Source organism: Pteronotus mesoamericanus, unplaced genomic scaffold (genome assembly GCF_021234165.1).
Source record: "Pteronotus mesoamericanus isolate MK-2021 breed Mesoamerican mustached bat unplaced genomic scaffold, CSHL_Meso_final scaffold_21, whole genome shotgun sequence".
Classification (NCBI taxonomy): Eukaryota; Metazoa; Chordata; class Mammalia; order Chiroptera; family Mormoopidae; genus Pteronotus; species Pteronotus mesoamericanus.
In genome coordinates this window covers 30,221,256-30,237,549 of record NW_026555310.1, presented here as the reverse complement: position 1 = coordinate 30,237,549, position 16,294 = coordinate 30,221,256, and the positions used below count along the sequence as shown (strand labels likewise).

The 16,294-nt window shown below is 32.9% G+C and overlaps 1 protein-coding gene across 1 annotated transcript; it reads right to left on the bottom strand.

The window, feature by feature from the left end:
* Window positions 1-3,796: 3,796 nt before the first annotated feature.
* On the bottom strand, window positions 3,797-16,033 carry LOC129084625 (NKG2-D type II integral membrane protein-like). Its single transcript, XM_054590824.1, has 6 exons — window positions 15,952-16,033; window positions 10,633-10,725; window positions 10,385-10,420; window positions 9,587-9,738; window positions 9,173-9,276; window positions 3,797-3,919 (listed from the first exon to the last, which is right to left on the bottom strand). The coding sequence occupies exons 1-6, from the start codon at window positions 16,031-16,033 to the stop codon at window positions 3,802-3,804; spliced, it is 585 nt and encodes a 194-aa protein (XP_054446799.1). The 3' UTR covers window positions 3,797-3,801.
* Window positions 16,034-16,294: the final 261 nt, after the last annotated feature.

Sequence of the window (16,294 nt, the reverse complement as noted above, 5' to 3'; positions counted from 1 at the left end):
CCTTTCTTGAAACTCCTCCTCAGGACCCATAGAGAGTCCCTAAGCCATATTTTGTACAAGTTTAATTCATGTCTGACCTCTCACCCATCTCTGCAGCCTCCTTAGTTACCACTCACGTTTTATCACTTCCACTTCCTCACCCACTAATTTTAACATACTCCCTTTATTGTCTTCTTAAGAGTAATTCAATCTTTTCTTCTCAATTTGACCACTTCTTCCCAACACTTTGTAACCTTACCCTACTGAGTGCCTAGTCACTTTACTGGTTTATCCTAAAATTATTATAATACGAACAAATTTATCTTGACCAGCTGGTCCTATAGGAGTTCCTGACAAATACTGTCATTTTATCCTGTACTTCCCTTTCTGTAGCAATTGCTTACTTAATTGATTTGCATCTTTCTTAAATTCTTAGGTAATAAGTCTATTTACTGCCTTTCCAAACTCAGTATGCAGCACAACGTTTGGAGTCTTTCAAGGGCTCCCTACTTGTTGTTTGATAAGTAAGGAAATTATTGGTTATTAATGAGTTGCCACAAAATAACAAGAGCATTTTTTATTATAGTGCTGTAACTTCAGATAAAATAAAATAAAACTTTTAGTTTCCATATACATAGATGCCCAACTGAAAGTGTCAGATTTATTTATTATTTTTCTGTTCTCATTCTACACAGGATTTTGTTAAAAAAGAACTCTCAAAAATTCTATGTTCTATGCATCTTTGAAAGCTTTGAATCAGTTTCCATTACAACAGCACCCAATGGGTGTGAAATGGGCGTGGCTAGATGGCTCAGCTTTTACCTTAGACAAGTATCTTTTTGCTATTTCAAAGCACCAGCCCCAAAATAACAATATTAACTAATTCTCTAGTGTGCATATGAATAGATCTTAAGTTGTATGATGTTAGGTCTTCTATTAAATCTGATTCTGATTATTCCTAAGGACTCTTCAGATATTTGACCCTTAGACATGAATAACAATAATGTTTAGTATAGAGGCTAATGACTTATACTCTAGTATAAAACAGATGATTTTCTAAGTATAAACTTAATTTTTATTTCTGTGAACCTAAATAATTTACTACATAATGTACAAAGACACTTTTGAGATGGCTGTGAAATCAATACTATTTTTAAAGTAATATAGAAAGGTGATTTTCTCTTTTCAGCCTCTTTTTTTGTAAGAGTGAATGATGAAGTACTCTTGAAGCTTTATCACATATATCAAAATAGACTAAACACTGAAGCAGATATAAAAATTCTGTTTTTTTCCTTTCATACTAGAAAATTAAAGCTTTGCCAAAATGTAAAACAATGTTGATGTTATTTTTTTTAGAAAATATAATATTCTTATATTAACTCAAAATGTATATGTATTATTATTATTGTTACATATAAATAAATGAATCTTCTTAAATGTATCAGAATTGATTTTTTGTATGACAAATTTTGATAAATATAACCTAAATTACAAAATGTCTTTGGGACTCTCAATAATTTTTAAGAATTGAAAGGATTTGGGACACGAATTTTGAAATATGCTCTAATATTAAATATAGCACTAATTTTATTTTTAAAATGCTAATATGTAGAAGGCATTCAGCTCATCCTAGTGCATTTTAAGATAAATTTAAAAAGTTCCATTTTGTCAAGACTGAGAATATTTTTAGCATGTTTCTTTCATTATTTTTGAATAAAACAAATGTTCTCTTATCAAAACTTAGCAGCTTTTTTCTTCATTAAACAAGCTCTAGTTGTTGTAAGTTTTTTCATTAGAATCCAGATTTTTGAAAACTTTGAGTCAGACATTTTCTGTCAGCTTTACCATTGCGTTAGTGGAACAGTGTTTTGGAGTTCCTTACTCAGTCATTTTCTTTCTTTAACAGTTCAAATAACATTGGAATAAAACAAATATTACTTATTTATATACTAGTAAATTTGCCAGTTAAATGTATGTTCTGTTATACTTTAATAAATGCATAAGTTTTTATAATAGAATTTATATGTGAAATAAATTTAATTTCAAATGGAAATTCTTTTCTAGGCTCCAATTAAAAAAAGCGGACACTGCCTCTAATCATTGTAAATACATACGAGATGGTCAGTTACTTGATGGTAACTGCCAAGGAGTTGGTCATTGTATATGTAAGAAGGCAGTATATGGAGATTGAATCATTCATATGTAGGATATAAAACTGAAAGCAACACATGAACAAACAAGAAAAACATACAAAAGCAAAACTCATAGATGTAGACAACAGTATGGTGGTTACCAGAAGGAAGAAGGCTGGGGCAGTAAAGGGTAAAGGGGTCAAATACAAGACAGAAGACTATTTGACTTTGTGTGTTGGACTTACAGTGTTCAGACAATATATTATACAACTGTACACTTGAAACCTGTATAATTTTATTAACCAATTTCACCTCAATAAATTTAGTTAAAGGAGAAGGAAAAAGAAGTAACAGTGAAAAATTTTCAGGATAATTTTTTACTTTAAGAAAAACATTTATTTACTTAAAAATGTGTATCTTTAAAATATTAAATCCCATATAAATTTTTATAATAAGTTTAAACATAATAAACAAGGGGAACTCAAATATATGACTAGTAGTTAATGATATGATATAAAAAAGGTTAAAGATGAAAAGAAAAAATAAGAAACATAAGAAGTGAAAGGTTTCATAAAACTCTAATGATTGAAGTTTAAATTTAATTGATGGAAGAAATAGATAAATTTCTGTAGATATATAATCTCCCAAAATTAAATCAAGGAGAAATAATCTGAACAGACCAATTACAACTAATAAAGTTGAAGCAGTAATCAAAAAAACTTCTAGTGATTTAAGTTTTAAGTCCACCAAATACTTCAAAGTTTTAAATAAAGTTGAGTCACTCTATGTAGCTTTATATGGAACATAAGTTCTTGGTATTTCTCTGGAGTCTTTTCTCTCTTTCATTTTAATGACATATGACCCATAGGGGTCAGAGAATAAAGTGACCTTGAGAGAATGACCTTCTTCACAAGTCTGGAAAGCAATGGCTTGGAAATGGTTGTAAAGATCAAGGGAATTTAAACACTCTTCATGACTCTGAAGTGGTCATGGAAGACACTTCCAACTGTTGCAGGTATGCAAGTATTATTCCAATTGCCTAGGTTTCTGGTACCCTAATGATTTGCTCAGGTTTCTACTCAGATACCATTTCCCCCGCTAGAACTCTTGTAAGGCCTCTGTAAACTCAATTCTTTATTTTCATTTTTGTAGCAGTCAGTGACATCTTCTTGTTATAAGGAATAACTCAATTTCTGCCAAATTTCTCATGTGCTATATAAAATTAGTAGTGACATTTTGAAAAGTTGAGGGTGTTTTTGTTGATTTTTCCACTTTAGAAAAATTTCAAAAATAGCAAGTGTAATGACCCACCTTTAAGCATATTTAATTTTCAAATGTATTGTGTTTGCAAAGTTTTAAAAACCTTATTAGTTTAATATTTTTGAATATTTAATAAAATGATATAAAATGGTGGTTTAAAATTTAGTTCAACCATAGGTATAATCAACAATTTACTAAACTTAAGAATTAACTTGTTCATCACTCAATGACTTAAAAATTATACATGTTATAGAAGATAAAGCTTTTAATTTTTAGCCTTTGTTTGCTGCTGATCATGATTTGTGGCATGTCAGATGAAAAAATAATAAATATTGCTGGAATTTTCTTCTGGATGTTTTCTTCATGAAGAACACTCAGAGAATGGCGTTTTTGTTTTCAAATCCTTTATATTTTATAAACAGTAAACTCTTTACACAGTCCTCTGCATGCAGATGTATGTGTTTGGGGTCATACAGTTTTCTGTGTAACCTTTCAAATTTGAGCCATAAACTGCACAGTTTCCATTGTCCATTTCAACCAATGTTAGCCTAGATTAGGGAGAAAGACAAATTACAATTATGACATCACCAATGCAGAAGAATAAAAAATGAATAACATTCATTTAAATATAGGTAATGAAATAATATTATCTTAGGAAATTTAAGGACTATGCCTGGCCTTTCCTAATTTACAGAATAGCAAAATATGGGTAACTCTGATAATAAAAGTAAAACTGCATTCGACTGTAAATCATAGTCTATTATTCTTATACTTTGGAAATAAATCAATTTAGAAACTCTGGGATCTCTTTATATGTGTGTCCAAGTGAAATGAAATCTTTAGAATGTTTGGGTTTGAAATAAATTCAGAATTCAGTCATGCTTTGTGAAAAATGCACAATAGTCTTCAAATATAATATATAACTTTACTTAGTAAGAAATTCTTTTAATTATAAAATTATCTGATATACACACATAGGTACATGTATGGGTGTTTCAGCAATTCAGGTAGAGATAATTATATGTGTATATCTATTTTACTCTGGAATGTTCAGTATTTTGTAGTTATATGATTAATGTAATAAATAGTGATTTGTTTTCTGCCAACAACAGGCAGGAAAGTTAAGGCTGAGGAAAGATTAATGATGCTACTTCAATATGAAATTAATACCAAAAATGACCATGATCTCATTTTATAAATATATATATGTCATATATTGAGAATTATTATGTCTATACAGAAACAACTAGCCATTGCAAGAGAAAAAAATGAGAGATTTTTTTAGTAACAACTCTTAGTTGGACTATACATGCCCATTAGAACTTCATTCCCTCTAATATCACTGTACTTTGCATTTCTTCAATTTCTGTGTTTATTTTTCCATACCTCTTTCATAATTTTTCTGATAGAGTTCAGATCAGATGGGATTTTACTTATTTGTTCATAACTGTATTTCCAACTGAAGACTGAAGCTCTTGAGGGAGTTATGTTCTGTTCACCTCTGTAGTTATCTTTTCATAGCTTCTGAAATTTAAGTGGCACTTAACCAATATTTGTTACAAGCATGAGCAGAAATTTAGCATGCTAACTGATTTGTTTCCAAAAATGAACTTCTGCACTTGCAGAATGGAAAAAATGAGATAATACATCATACAAAATCTTATTTGTGTTCCTAGAGAATAAACTCTTTTAAAAAAAAAAAAAAAAGAACTCTCAAGCCATTCATTCTCAAGAAATGAGGTCATCCCAGATCATTTTTAAGGTCTAGGAGGGAATATATAGCATCCCAGAAAATAGACTATAGTCTTGCCCATAGAACCAATATCATTAAATGTAATTAGATGTAAGTCACAAAAAGCGCTTTTGATCAAGATGGAATTAGACATTAATAACAGAAATATCTCTGGGAATTACCAAATGTTGGAAACTGACACTTTGGGAAATTTCATGGATCAAAGAATAATGCAAAAGGGAATTTAGAAACTATTTCGAGCTGAATGAAAATAAATAGCTCATAATATGTGAGGATGTTGCCAAATCATCTCATGTTTTAATAGCATGAATGCTTCAATTAGAAAAAAGGAAAGGTTTCATACGAATATGTAAGTTTTTACCATTAGAAACTAGAGTAAGATTAATGAACTCTGAGTGAGAAGATGGTAGATAAAGAACAGCTTAGAAATCAGTGAAATAGAAAAATTGAAAAATGAATGATACAAAAGCACATAAAAGATGCACAGATCATTAGTTATTAAGAATATGCAAATTCAAACCATATAATGACCAAGGTGTTGAGCAACTGGAAGTGTCACACAGTGCTAGGGGGATTGCAAAATGGCACAAACTCTTTGGACAATAGTTTGGCAGACTCTTAAATAGTTAAACATATACTTATTATATGATCCATCTATATTACTGCTTGGTATTTATGTAAGAAAAAGGATAGCTCATGCTCATTCAAAGTCTTGTACACATCAAGTAACTTTTTTCTTTTTAAATTATTTTTTCTTTTTCAATTATAGTTGATAAACACCATTAGTTACTTTCAACTGAACACCCCAGTGATTAGACTTAGAGAACTTACTAAGTGAATCCCAGTAAGTCTTGTACCTCTCTGACAATATGCATAATTATTAGAATACTATTGACTATATTCTCCATGTTGCACTTTACATCCCCATGACTATTCTGTAACAACCAATTGGTATTTCTTAATCCCTTCACCTTTTCCACCCATGCATCCTAACCACCCACTTTCATCTGGCAACTCTCAAAATGTTCTCTGTACCTATTAGCCTATTTCTGTTCTGTTTGTTTATTTTTGTTTTGTAGATTCAATTGTTGATATATATTTATTGCCATTTTATTTTTTATTTTTAAAAGAATTTATTTATTTGTTTTTTAGAAAGAGAGGAAGGGAGGGAGAAAGAGAAGGAGAGAAACATCAATGTACGGTTGCCTCTCCCATGTGCCCCAATGGGGACCTGGCTTGCAACCCAGGCATGTATCCTTACTGGGAATCAAACCAGTGACCCTTTACTTTGAAGTCTGGTATGCAATTCACTGAATCACACCAGTCAGGGATATTGCCATTTTATTGTTCATATTTTTATCATTTTTTAAAAGAAGACCCTTTAATATTTCATGTAATACTGATTTAGTGGTGATGAACTCTTTCAGTTTTTTTCTTCCCTGGAAAACTCTTCATCTCTCCTTCAATTTTAATGATAGCTCTGCTGAGTAGGGTAATCTTGGTTGTAGGTCCTTGTTTTCATCACTTTGAATATTTCTTGCCAATCTTTTCTAGCCTGCAAAGTTTCTGCTGAGAAATCAACTGACAGTCTTATGGGAGCGTCCTTGTAGATAACTAATGGATTTCTCTTACTGCTTCAAGTTTTCTTTTTGTGTTTAGTATTTGGCATTTTAATTATGATGTGTCTTGGTTATGGGCCTCCTTGGGTTCATCTTGTTTGGGCCTCTCTGTGCTTACTGGACTTGCATGTTCGGTGTTTTTCACCAGGTTAGGGAAATTTTCTGTCATTCCTTTTTCAAATAATTTTTAAATTACTTGCTCTCTCTCTTCTTCTTCCAACACCCCAACAATGCAAATGTTGGCACACTTGAAATTGCCCAAGCAGCTCCTTATAGTATCTTCATTGTATTTGATTCTTTTTCTTTTTGCTGTTTTAAGTATTTTCTTGCTTTCTTATATTCCAAATCATTGATTGGATTCTCAGCTGTTCACTGTCCTGTTGTAGTTGAGACTTGATGGCTGTTGGCCTCACTCGGAGGGACTGACTCCCAGGCTGACAGGCTGGGAGGATGGATTGTGACTACCGTTGAGCAGCTGTTGTGCTGGAGCAGATCCTACTAAGCGGGACTCGCTTTACTGGGGCTTTGGTGCTCATCAAGTTTGCCCTTGGGTGTGTGGCTCATGGTCATGGTTGTAATGCCATGTGATCTGAAGCTGTCCATGTCTGCACTGGCTCTGGGGTCTCCTAGAAAGTACAAGGTCAGCCACCATCTGTGTCCTGCCTGGGAACACCTACAAGAGCTACGGTGTGATCTGCAGATGGCTGATATATGTGCTGGGCTTGGTGGTGACCAGGAAAACCTGTGCTGTGATCCAAAGCCATGTCACTAGTGCCCATTCTGGAGCCACGTAGCAAGAGTTACAGGTTACATTGAGGCCAGATGCTGCTTGTTTTTGAGATTTGGGGGAAGTTCCTGTGACATTTTAGGGAAGTCTGAAGCATGAGCCAGGACAGGTCATTCATGTGGAAAAGCCACTGAAACAGCTTTGGTGGGCTCCCAAGTTTTTGGGGAGGAGTCTCAGGGAACCACTGGGGCAGGGAAAGCAGTGTGAGCCAGGTTGATGCAGACTCAGATATGGCGCCTGGCTGCTGGCTCTGTCAGGAGAGGGCTCAACATGGGAAACAAGGTCTCTGCCAGCACTTCTGTCTGGGAGAAAGCTGCTCCCTCAAGCTCTCCCAATGCCAGATATTTCAGCTCCTCCCCGTATTCTCCGGTGCCTTCCAAGCTTCGGCCCTAACACTGGATCTCAGAGGGAGTGAGTCCAAATAAGTCTGTGCGCGGGCCCTGTAAGAGGAAAGCCTGGTAAACCCGCAGCTCTCTGTCTCACTGAGCCACAAACTCCGCTGGTTTTTACAGCCCGAAGTTTGGGGACTATCTCTTCCTGGCACTGGCAACTTGGGTCAGAGAGTCCTGGTGTGGGGCTGGGACCCCTAGCTCCTCAGGGGGTCCTCCACAGCTGAGATATCTCTCTTGATTTTTATCCCATTCTCATTGGTGTGGGATCAGCCCATTCTCTGTTCCACCCCTCCTAGCAGCCTGGATGTGCTTCTTTAAATCCCTAGTTGTAGGACTTCCACTCAGATAGATTTTAGGTGGTTCTGAATAATGTTTGTTCTGTAGTTTAGTTGTAATTTTGATATGGTTATTAGGGCATATGAGTACCGTGTTTACTTATGCCACCACCTTGACCAGAAGACCTCTGAAGTAGCTTTATTTTCAATAATCCACAGCTGGGAACTACCCAAATATCCATTGACTTATGGAAGAATAAACATAACGAGCAACACCTATAAATGGAAAAGCTCTCAGGCATGAAAAGAAATAAGTTCTTCATACGTGCTATGAGGTGGCTAATCTTCAAATAATACAGTGGTTAAAAAGGCCAGACACAAAAACAGTGCATACTGCAGAACTCCATTAATGTCATTCTGTAATTACAAACTAATCTATCGTGACAGAAAGCAGATGATTGACTGGAGATAGAAAGAGGTAGGTAGGAAGGACAAGAAGGAAGGATTATAAAGGTGCGAAGAAGATGTTTAGCAACAGATAAAATGTTAATTATCTTGATGTTATTAATGTTTTTTTGATGGATACATTTGTCACAATTTATCCCAATTGTACACTTTCACTCTGTGCACTTTATTGGATGTCAAACGTATCTCAACAACTCTGGTAATAACTTCGTAAAAGAATGAATGTGATACTTAACCTCTCTGCTTCAGACTCAGTGTAACATGAGCCTGACGTTACACCTATCTTGCACAGGCCTGAGCACATAGCAAACAATTAATGGAACTTATTATTACGAGTATTAGCTGCTGTGCTCCCCACTCTACTAAATCTAGTCCCTAAGAGTTTTTGGCTGACTCTGTTAGCATATAGGAATGCCCTGGCACTGTGTGAAGGAAAATGGGATAGGTGCGCGATCATAGGAATAGCTTGGAGACAGATTTGCACGGAGAGACCTCTTGGTGGAGACTTACTGACTGGGAGAGACAACGGAGCCATCTTCCCACTGCCAGGATCCATTTGCTGGATTTTGTACTAGTCCCATCCAGTGATAGGACTTCACCAGTCGAAGGAAATCCTGTTTGAAATCACAAATAAAGTCAGTTCTCAGAATTTTAGTGAAGACAAAACCCTAAAATGTAATCATTTTCTCAAACCTTTAGAAAATGCATTCTGTCTTCTGGCATAATTCCAACTTAAGCAGCACAAATGGAATACCTGAAATTTTTGTGTTTTCCTGGATTTAGTGCTTGTTATTTTTAATGCAGACAGTTTTGTGGTTGGTATGTCTAAGCCCAGTGTCTCTGTGATATTTCAGGTTCATATCCCAGAGAATTTCCAAACGTGTTAGGACTCAATACAGGAAAATGAATTAAACAACACTTAACCTGGTCCTCTTTGCTGTATATCTTCAGGAGACTGGAATTTTGAGACATACAAAAAGCTTGGCTCTGAAACCAGTTTTTTCTCTCACGAAAAAATTGGTAGCAGTTGTTTCTATAACATATCCAGTTGTTAGGACATGGTCCACAGTAACTTTCTAAAAATTAAGAATATATTATTAGTTCTCCACATGTCTGAATATTAAGTTTTTTTTTTCAAGACAGGTTACATAACTTTTTTAAAATTGTAACTCTAAAGTTCCCAATATTAAACCATATGGTCATACCTAATGACCTAACTCTACTTATTTACAGATAGATGGATGATAAATAAGGAGATATGCCAATAAACTGTTCTCTACTCTTATTTCCCTCATTCTAAAAAATAAAAATAAAATTTGAAAAACTATTGAGAATTGTGCTAAAAAATTATATTCCTGTATACTCTATTTTTTATTAAATTTATTGAGGTGATATTGGTTAATAAATTATATAGGTTTCAAATATACATTTCTATGATACATGATCTGTCTTACATTCTTTCTTGGTATCAAGCATTGATACATGCTTAAAGCCCATATACAAATATACATGCAATATGTCCTTTGAGGTGTGAGGCATAGTGGGATTAGAAGAGATTAACCAAGGAATATATATGCATATATGCTTAGCCCTTGGACAAATAGAATGATGCCTCAGTGATGTCTGGTGGAAAGGGGAAAAAGGAGGAGGTGGAGGATATTTGTAATAGTATCAACAATTAAAAATTGAAAAGAATTATAATGTCAGAAAAGTTTCTCTTACCATTCAAAGAAATTGGAGCAGCTTGATTGAATGATGCTATTAAAACAATCATCATTATTAGAAGGTTTTGTATCACTGTAACATAGTCCAAGCAAAAATAAAAGTGGTTGACAAGTTTCTAGACTAATAGCTAAAATATAAAGAAATGTTTGATATTGCTAGTTAATGCTCTGTGCTTCTGAATGTTAATCAAAGTAATGCATAACAATTATTAGATCAACAATGTTATCTACTCTGTTAGCACTTACAATTTATCATAATGGCACTGCCTATCATTCCCATTACAATGAAATGGATTCCCATAGCAAGAGCAACAGACTGGACAATAAAAAATGGAGATACTGTCAAAGAAAAAGTGAAAAAAATGAGAGAAAGATTAAAGTGTTCTGGTATTCTTACATTTAATATAAAGGTTAGAGCAATTTTTATGTGGGGGCAATAACAGAGTTTTTTCCTCAATTATTTTTCACAGAACAGTTAAAATAAGTCTGTTGTAAATGATTTAAAATGAGACTATAAAAATGTAATACTACCTCCTATTCCCCTCTGCAAGTTCCCCAGTTCACCCCTAGGAGATATCATAGTTATCATTTTTTAAAATTTCCATGGAGATAAAATAATAAATACAAACAGTTCCTCTTAACTCCCTCCTGAAAACATATTTAAGAAATAGTACAAAATTCTATAATATCTTTACTTAAGATATCATTAAATTAAATATCATTACATTTTAAGCTTTAACTTGCCATGTCTATCCTTTTCCTTTTAAAATATATCATCAAGTTAATTTTGCTTTATATTATTTCATTAGTATAATGTCTGCACTTTGTAGTATAAATAAAATTATATTTATTTTATAGCAAAATATCTTAGCAAAATCTTATGTACTATTAACCTGAGTTAATTCTAACAATGATTTAAATCTAACATTAAAATAAATACACTTTATAGTAGAAACATAGGGCCTTAGGAAATTAGATGTGTTTAATTTACAGAGCCACATTTACTAACTCAATAACTTCACAAATTGCACAAAAATAAAAAAAGAGAGACAAAAGAAGGAACAAAGAAATCAATACTATGTGGTATGGCTATTCTTAAAAGAGAAATAAAATAATGTGCAGTTAGTATCAATAACATCAATCCCATAGTAAACAGTAATGGCTAGTGTGTATAATTTTCTTCATAGTGAAGGACACACAAAGAATAAAATAAGGCAGTCTAAAAGTTGAAGATAAAGACAATCTTGCATCTGAAAGAAAACAAGTAAAAAATCATTTTGCTCTCTTCTTGAAACAGTAAAATTATTAAGTATGTACAAGCTTTTATAATTGAAATATTAATGTTAATTATCTTTTATACCTAAAATTTAACTAAAGCAATACAGACATTATATAGTGTTGTGCATAAAATACATAACTGATGTATGATATAAATATTATGTTATGAATGAAGAAATTGAATTTTAGAAGTGGCCAATATAGTATTACTTATTTAAAATAATGCTGCCACTAATTTATAATACTTGTCGTATAATATTTAGTTTCAGGAAACTTTCAAATATATGCCATTTTATTTGAATATCATAGGAATTCACTAAGATAAATATCACATGTTTTATATCTCTACTTCTCAGGAAAAAAGAAACAACCGAAAACTTAGGTACATGGATTACCCCAGATCTCAAAACTAGAAACTGGTAAAAAGTGTGATTAAAATTCAACTCTTCTAACTCCAAATTCTGAGGCTGTCACTACTTCAGGCTGCCTCAAATTGTGAGAGAATTTACTTTAGGTAGTTAAGAAAATAAAGGAGAAACAAGCTTTCAAGTTTTTAAAGATTTGATTTAAATGTAACATTAATATAATGTGATATGAACACAAAATGAACAAAGTAATTCAGAATAAATTGGTTTTTTTTAATGCCATATTTGCTTGTATCAAATTCTGGGTGTATTGAAATCATGCATAGACCAACCAACACATTTATGTGCAAAGTACGTACTCGTGTTGTATGAGCCCACCAATCTTGGACCAACCTCGTTATATAATTATGACTTCTCATCTACCACACAAATGAACCCAAAGTCTTAATTTTAAAAAGGTTCCTGAATAAAATAAAATAACTCATTTTTAAATTTTCTTTCTTTGTGGTAAAATGAAATACATTGATTGGAAAGGGAGAATACAGAAAAATTTCCTCCATGAATATACTTAAAAAGGAATGAATGAATATAAGAATATACAAAGTCAGGTAAATAATTTCTTGAGCTTATCTTGGTTACAAAACTGTAAAAATATATAATGAGTTTTTAAATTTGCCTACCTTAAGATAATTAATGGAAAAATGTTTTTTGTCACTGATATTCAATAACAACATACATGATTTTTTATTTATACTTGTTTTATTGAATTGGTGATAATTGTTTTCAGCATATCATTAGCAAAAATAATCTATTTATTTATATAGCAACATTTTACAGTGTCTAGCAAAGCTCTCAGAAAAAATAGTTAATAAATATGTATAATGCTTAGATTTTAAAATAAAATGTTTCATAATTAAACATAATAGTTGAAAGCAACAGATATATTTTGTTTTATTTTCTAAGTAAAATTGTGTATTACATAAAGTAAGTGCCTTGCATAAGAGCACAAAATTCATAAAGGTGAGAATTCAAATTGAAATTCAATTTTTTTCATTCCCAAATGTAAAGATTCATTCTTCTGGTTTTGTTTAGTTACCAGACTTCATATTACAGGAACATCGTAACTTCTGATTTTTTAAAAATAAGTTTATCCTAATTATCTATCATTGAATAAAGTGAGAATGAGTACACTTCAGAAGTAATAAGCATTCCTTGTCCTCAGTGATTCTATTTAAACACTCAAGAATCAGTTACAATTATTTTATTGCACAAATATTTTTAGAAATTTTCTTGAGGTTTAAACCTCAAGAGTCCCTCATTTCTCGAATAATAGTCCTTAGAAACACATAAACACAGACAGACACACACCTGATCAGAGAAGGACCGTCCTGCTTCATGTGAAAAATTTAAGCAAGTCTTGAGCTTCCAATTTAGAACTGAGACAGGAGATGTCTGATCAGTTTTGATCTCTGAGAAAAATATGATGTTATTCTAATCTCATTTTCCTGTTGAAAAAAAACAGCACAAGCCACAATACTTCCTTCTGCCCCTTCACTACACAGAACATTTTGCTAAGGGGCGAAATAAGTGTTGGGTCCTAACATCATTTAATGACTTAAAAATGATAAATTGAGAGGTAAAAAGTGTGTCTGAGTTTGGAGAAAGAAATGGTAAAATTACATAATATTTTTCTGGGTCAAAAGTAAAATGTTTAGCATAACTTTAACCCCATACTCTTATTGATTGATGTATTATGGGCCATAGACATTCAAAACTTTTATTATGTAAAAGTTCTTTTACTGTGCTTCAGGTGGGTCCTGGGAAGAACTTGTAGGACAATGGTTTTGAATGGCATTATTCAGGTCAATATAACAGAACAGTTCAAAGGGAATGTTACTTATAGAGATGTTGCATGAACAATGTGATTAGCAATAAATGAGTAATAAAACAAAAAAAATGGTTGAAAATACTTTGTGAAACAAAGAAATCAAATAAATTTTTAATCATCCTGTGTCCATGCTATTATAAGTTGAGTTGCATCAAGTATGCTGTATCATGTAGGTTGAAACTATAGAGAAATATTTTTATGTTTATGAACATATGTATGCACACAAACATAAAGACATGTATGTAAGTATATGTATTCATATAGAATCTTTTAATTATGAAAAATAAGAGTGTACTAAATAAAAATTCTATGATAAATCATCTTATGTTTAGCTTAAATAATGATAAAATTTGGTCAGTAATATTTCATTTTTGGTAAATGTGGGCATGTCAGATCAATCTCTGCTCTGAAACAGGGCACTTTTCTCCTTTTTTTGGTGAACATCGCTTAATATATTACTTCCCCTTTATTCAAAACCATACCACCAAATTTTATGTGGTAATAACAACATAATCAACTAATATCTTAATGTTCTGATTTCTAGCTACTTGTAATTTTTGTTACATTAAAAAAATGACAAGGAAACTGACATAACCAAAGATATATAATGATAAATAAAGATATATAATGACTAAATGTAATGGATAGGATAATGGAAAGTAAAAGGACATTAGGTAAAAATTAAGAAAATTTTAATAAAGTTTTTATTTAACAATAGTGTATCAATATGAATTCATTCATTATGACAAATGTACCATATTAATATAACTGCTAATAATAAGAGAAACTGGGTATATAGGCTGTGTGAGAACGCTCTGCACTACCTTTATATTTTTTTGTAAATTTACAATTATTCAGAAATAAAAAGTTTACTTACAAAATAAGTAGCTGGAGATTCTTTCGTATGTTACTATGAAAATAATGATAATAAATACACATAGTAAAAAGAAAACTCTAGAGGGAAGCAGCTAAAAAAGCAGAGTTACTCATATTAACTCTTGATAAATATGTGCACATTGAAAACAAAAATTAAATCAGTAAACCATTACTTTATGTAATCGATGAGGTAATTTTGAGCAATAATCTTCAGCTAATAAAACAGACACTCTATTTACTATGTATGATATGTGTAAGATAAGATTAACACAAGCACAAGCTGATTCTGCAAAGTTTGATAGAGCTAGAATAATTTTTATGAGATCAGTAACTTAAAAAAATTTTTGCATATGGATAACATGAAATCCAAATAGTATTCACAAGAGAGATATTATGAATTTTCCAAAAAGAAATCATTACAACCTATACAAAATCTTCAAGACAGCAGGGAGAAAAGGAATAGTTCTTATTTCTTTCACTAATAATATTGATACCATTTCATATTACATTTTTTGAATAGATAAAATTTAAGATTTATTCACAATGAAAAAATAATACAACATACAGGGGAAATGCTTGTATCAAGTTTGACTAAAGGTTAGTATTGGTAATACCTGAAGAGTTTTCTTATACTTAATGAGAAAAAAAATCAAGATTTAGTACATGTGTCAACAAAAAATTTAAGTAGATGAGCAATAAATAGCATTAGTGGAGGGTGGAAGGTGGAAAGTCAGATGGAGCCACTGAGGTTTCCCCCGTCAGCCAAAATGATGACGGGGGAAAGTTCTGGGGTCCCAGATTATGGGTAGGAACGAGGGGAAGCAGGCACATGTGTCAGAGTGGTCAAAATGGTGGCAGAGAGAGAGGCGATAGACCAAAGAGATTTGTCAGTCTCGCCTGGGGAGATAAGGGACTGAAGGGGAAGTGGACCCACCAGAAGCACACAAAAGTTTGGGAAGTTGACTGATGATTTTGAAAAAGCACGTCGTCTGTCACACATACAAATTTATATAATCCCAGGAGAACAAAGAAACCCTCTCTTTCTCTCTTCTTGGTGACCTGGACTCACATGGCTCGGCTGTTCTCTCCACGTGGCCTGTGGCCTCCAGGAAGGAATCTCTCTCTCTCTCTCTCTCTCTCTCTCTCTCTCAGGCTGACCTTGTGATGCATTCACCCATGCATCCCACATGCTCTTTCTTGTGAGCACACAACCTTGCAGTTCAGCAGTTCCATGGCCCATGGGTGCGCAGGCTCCACGTGCAAGTTACAAGGGAGCTGGAAATGATCAGTAGCCAGAAACAAGGTTTGCTACTGTGGATGGGACCTATGACTGCTGAGTAGATGCTTCCCAGCTTCAAAGGACTCTGTTTTAAATTGGAACTGGAACTCTACTGTCTTCGTCTTGGTTTTGCAGAGGAGATGAGCTTTGAAATTGGGAGTCTTCCAATATCCCAGATCTTATAGCACCTGAATAAAACCTGTTTCCTTTTTCACCAATATC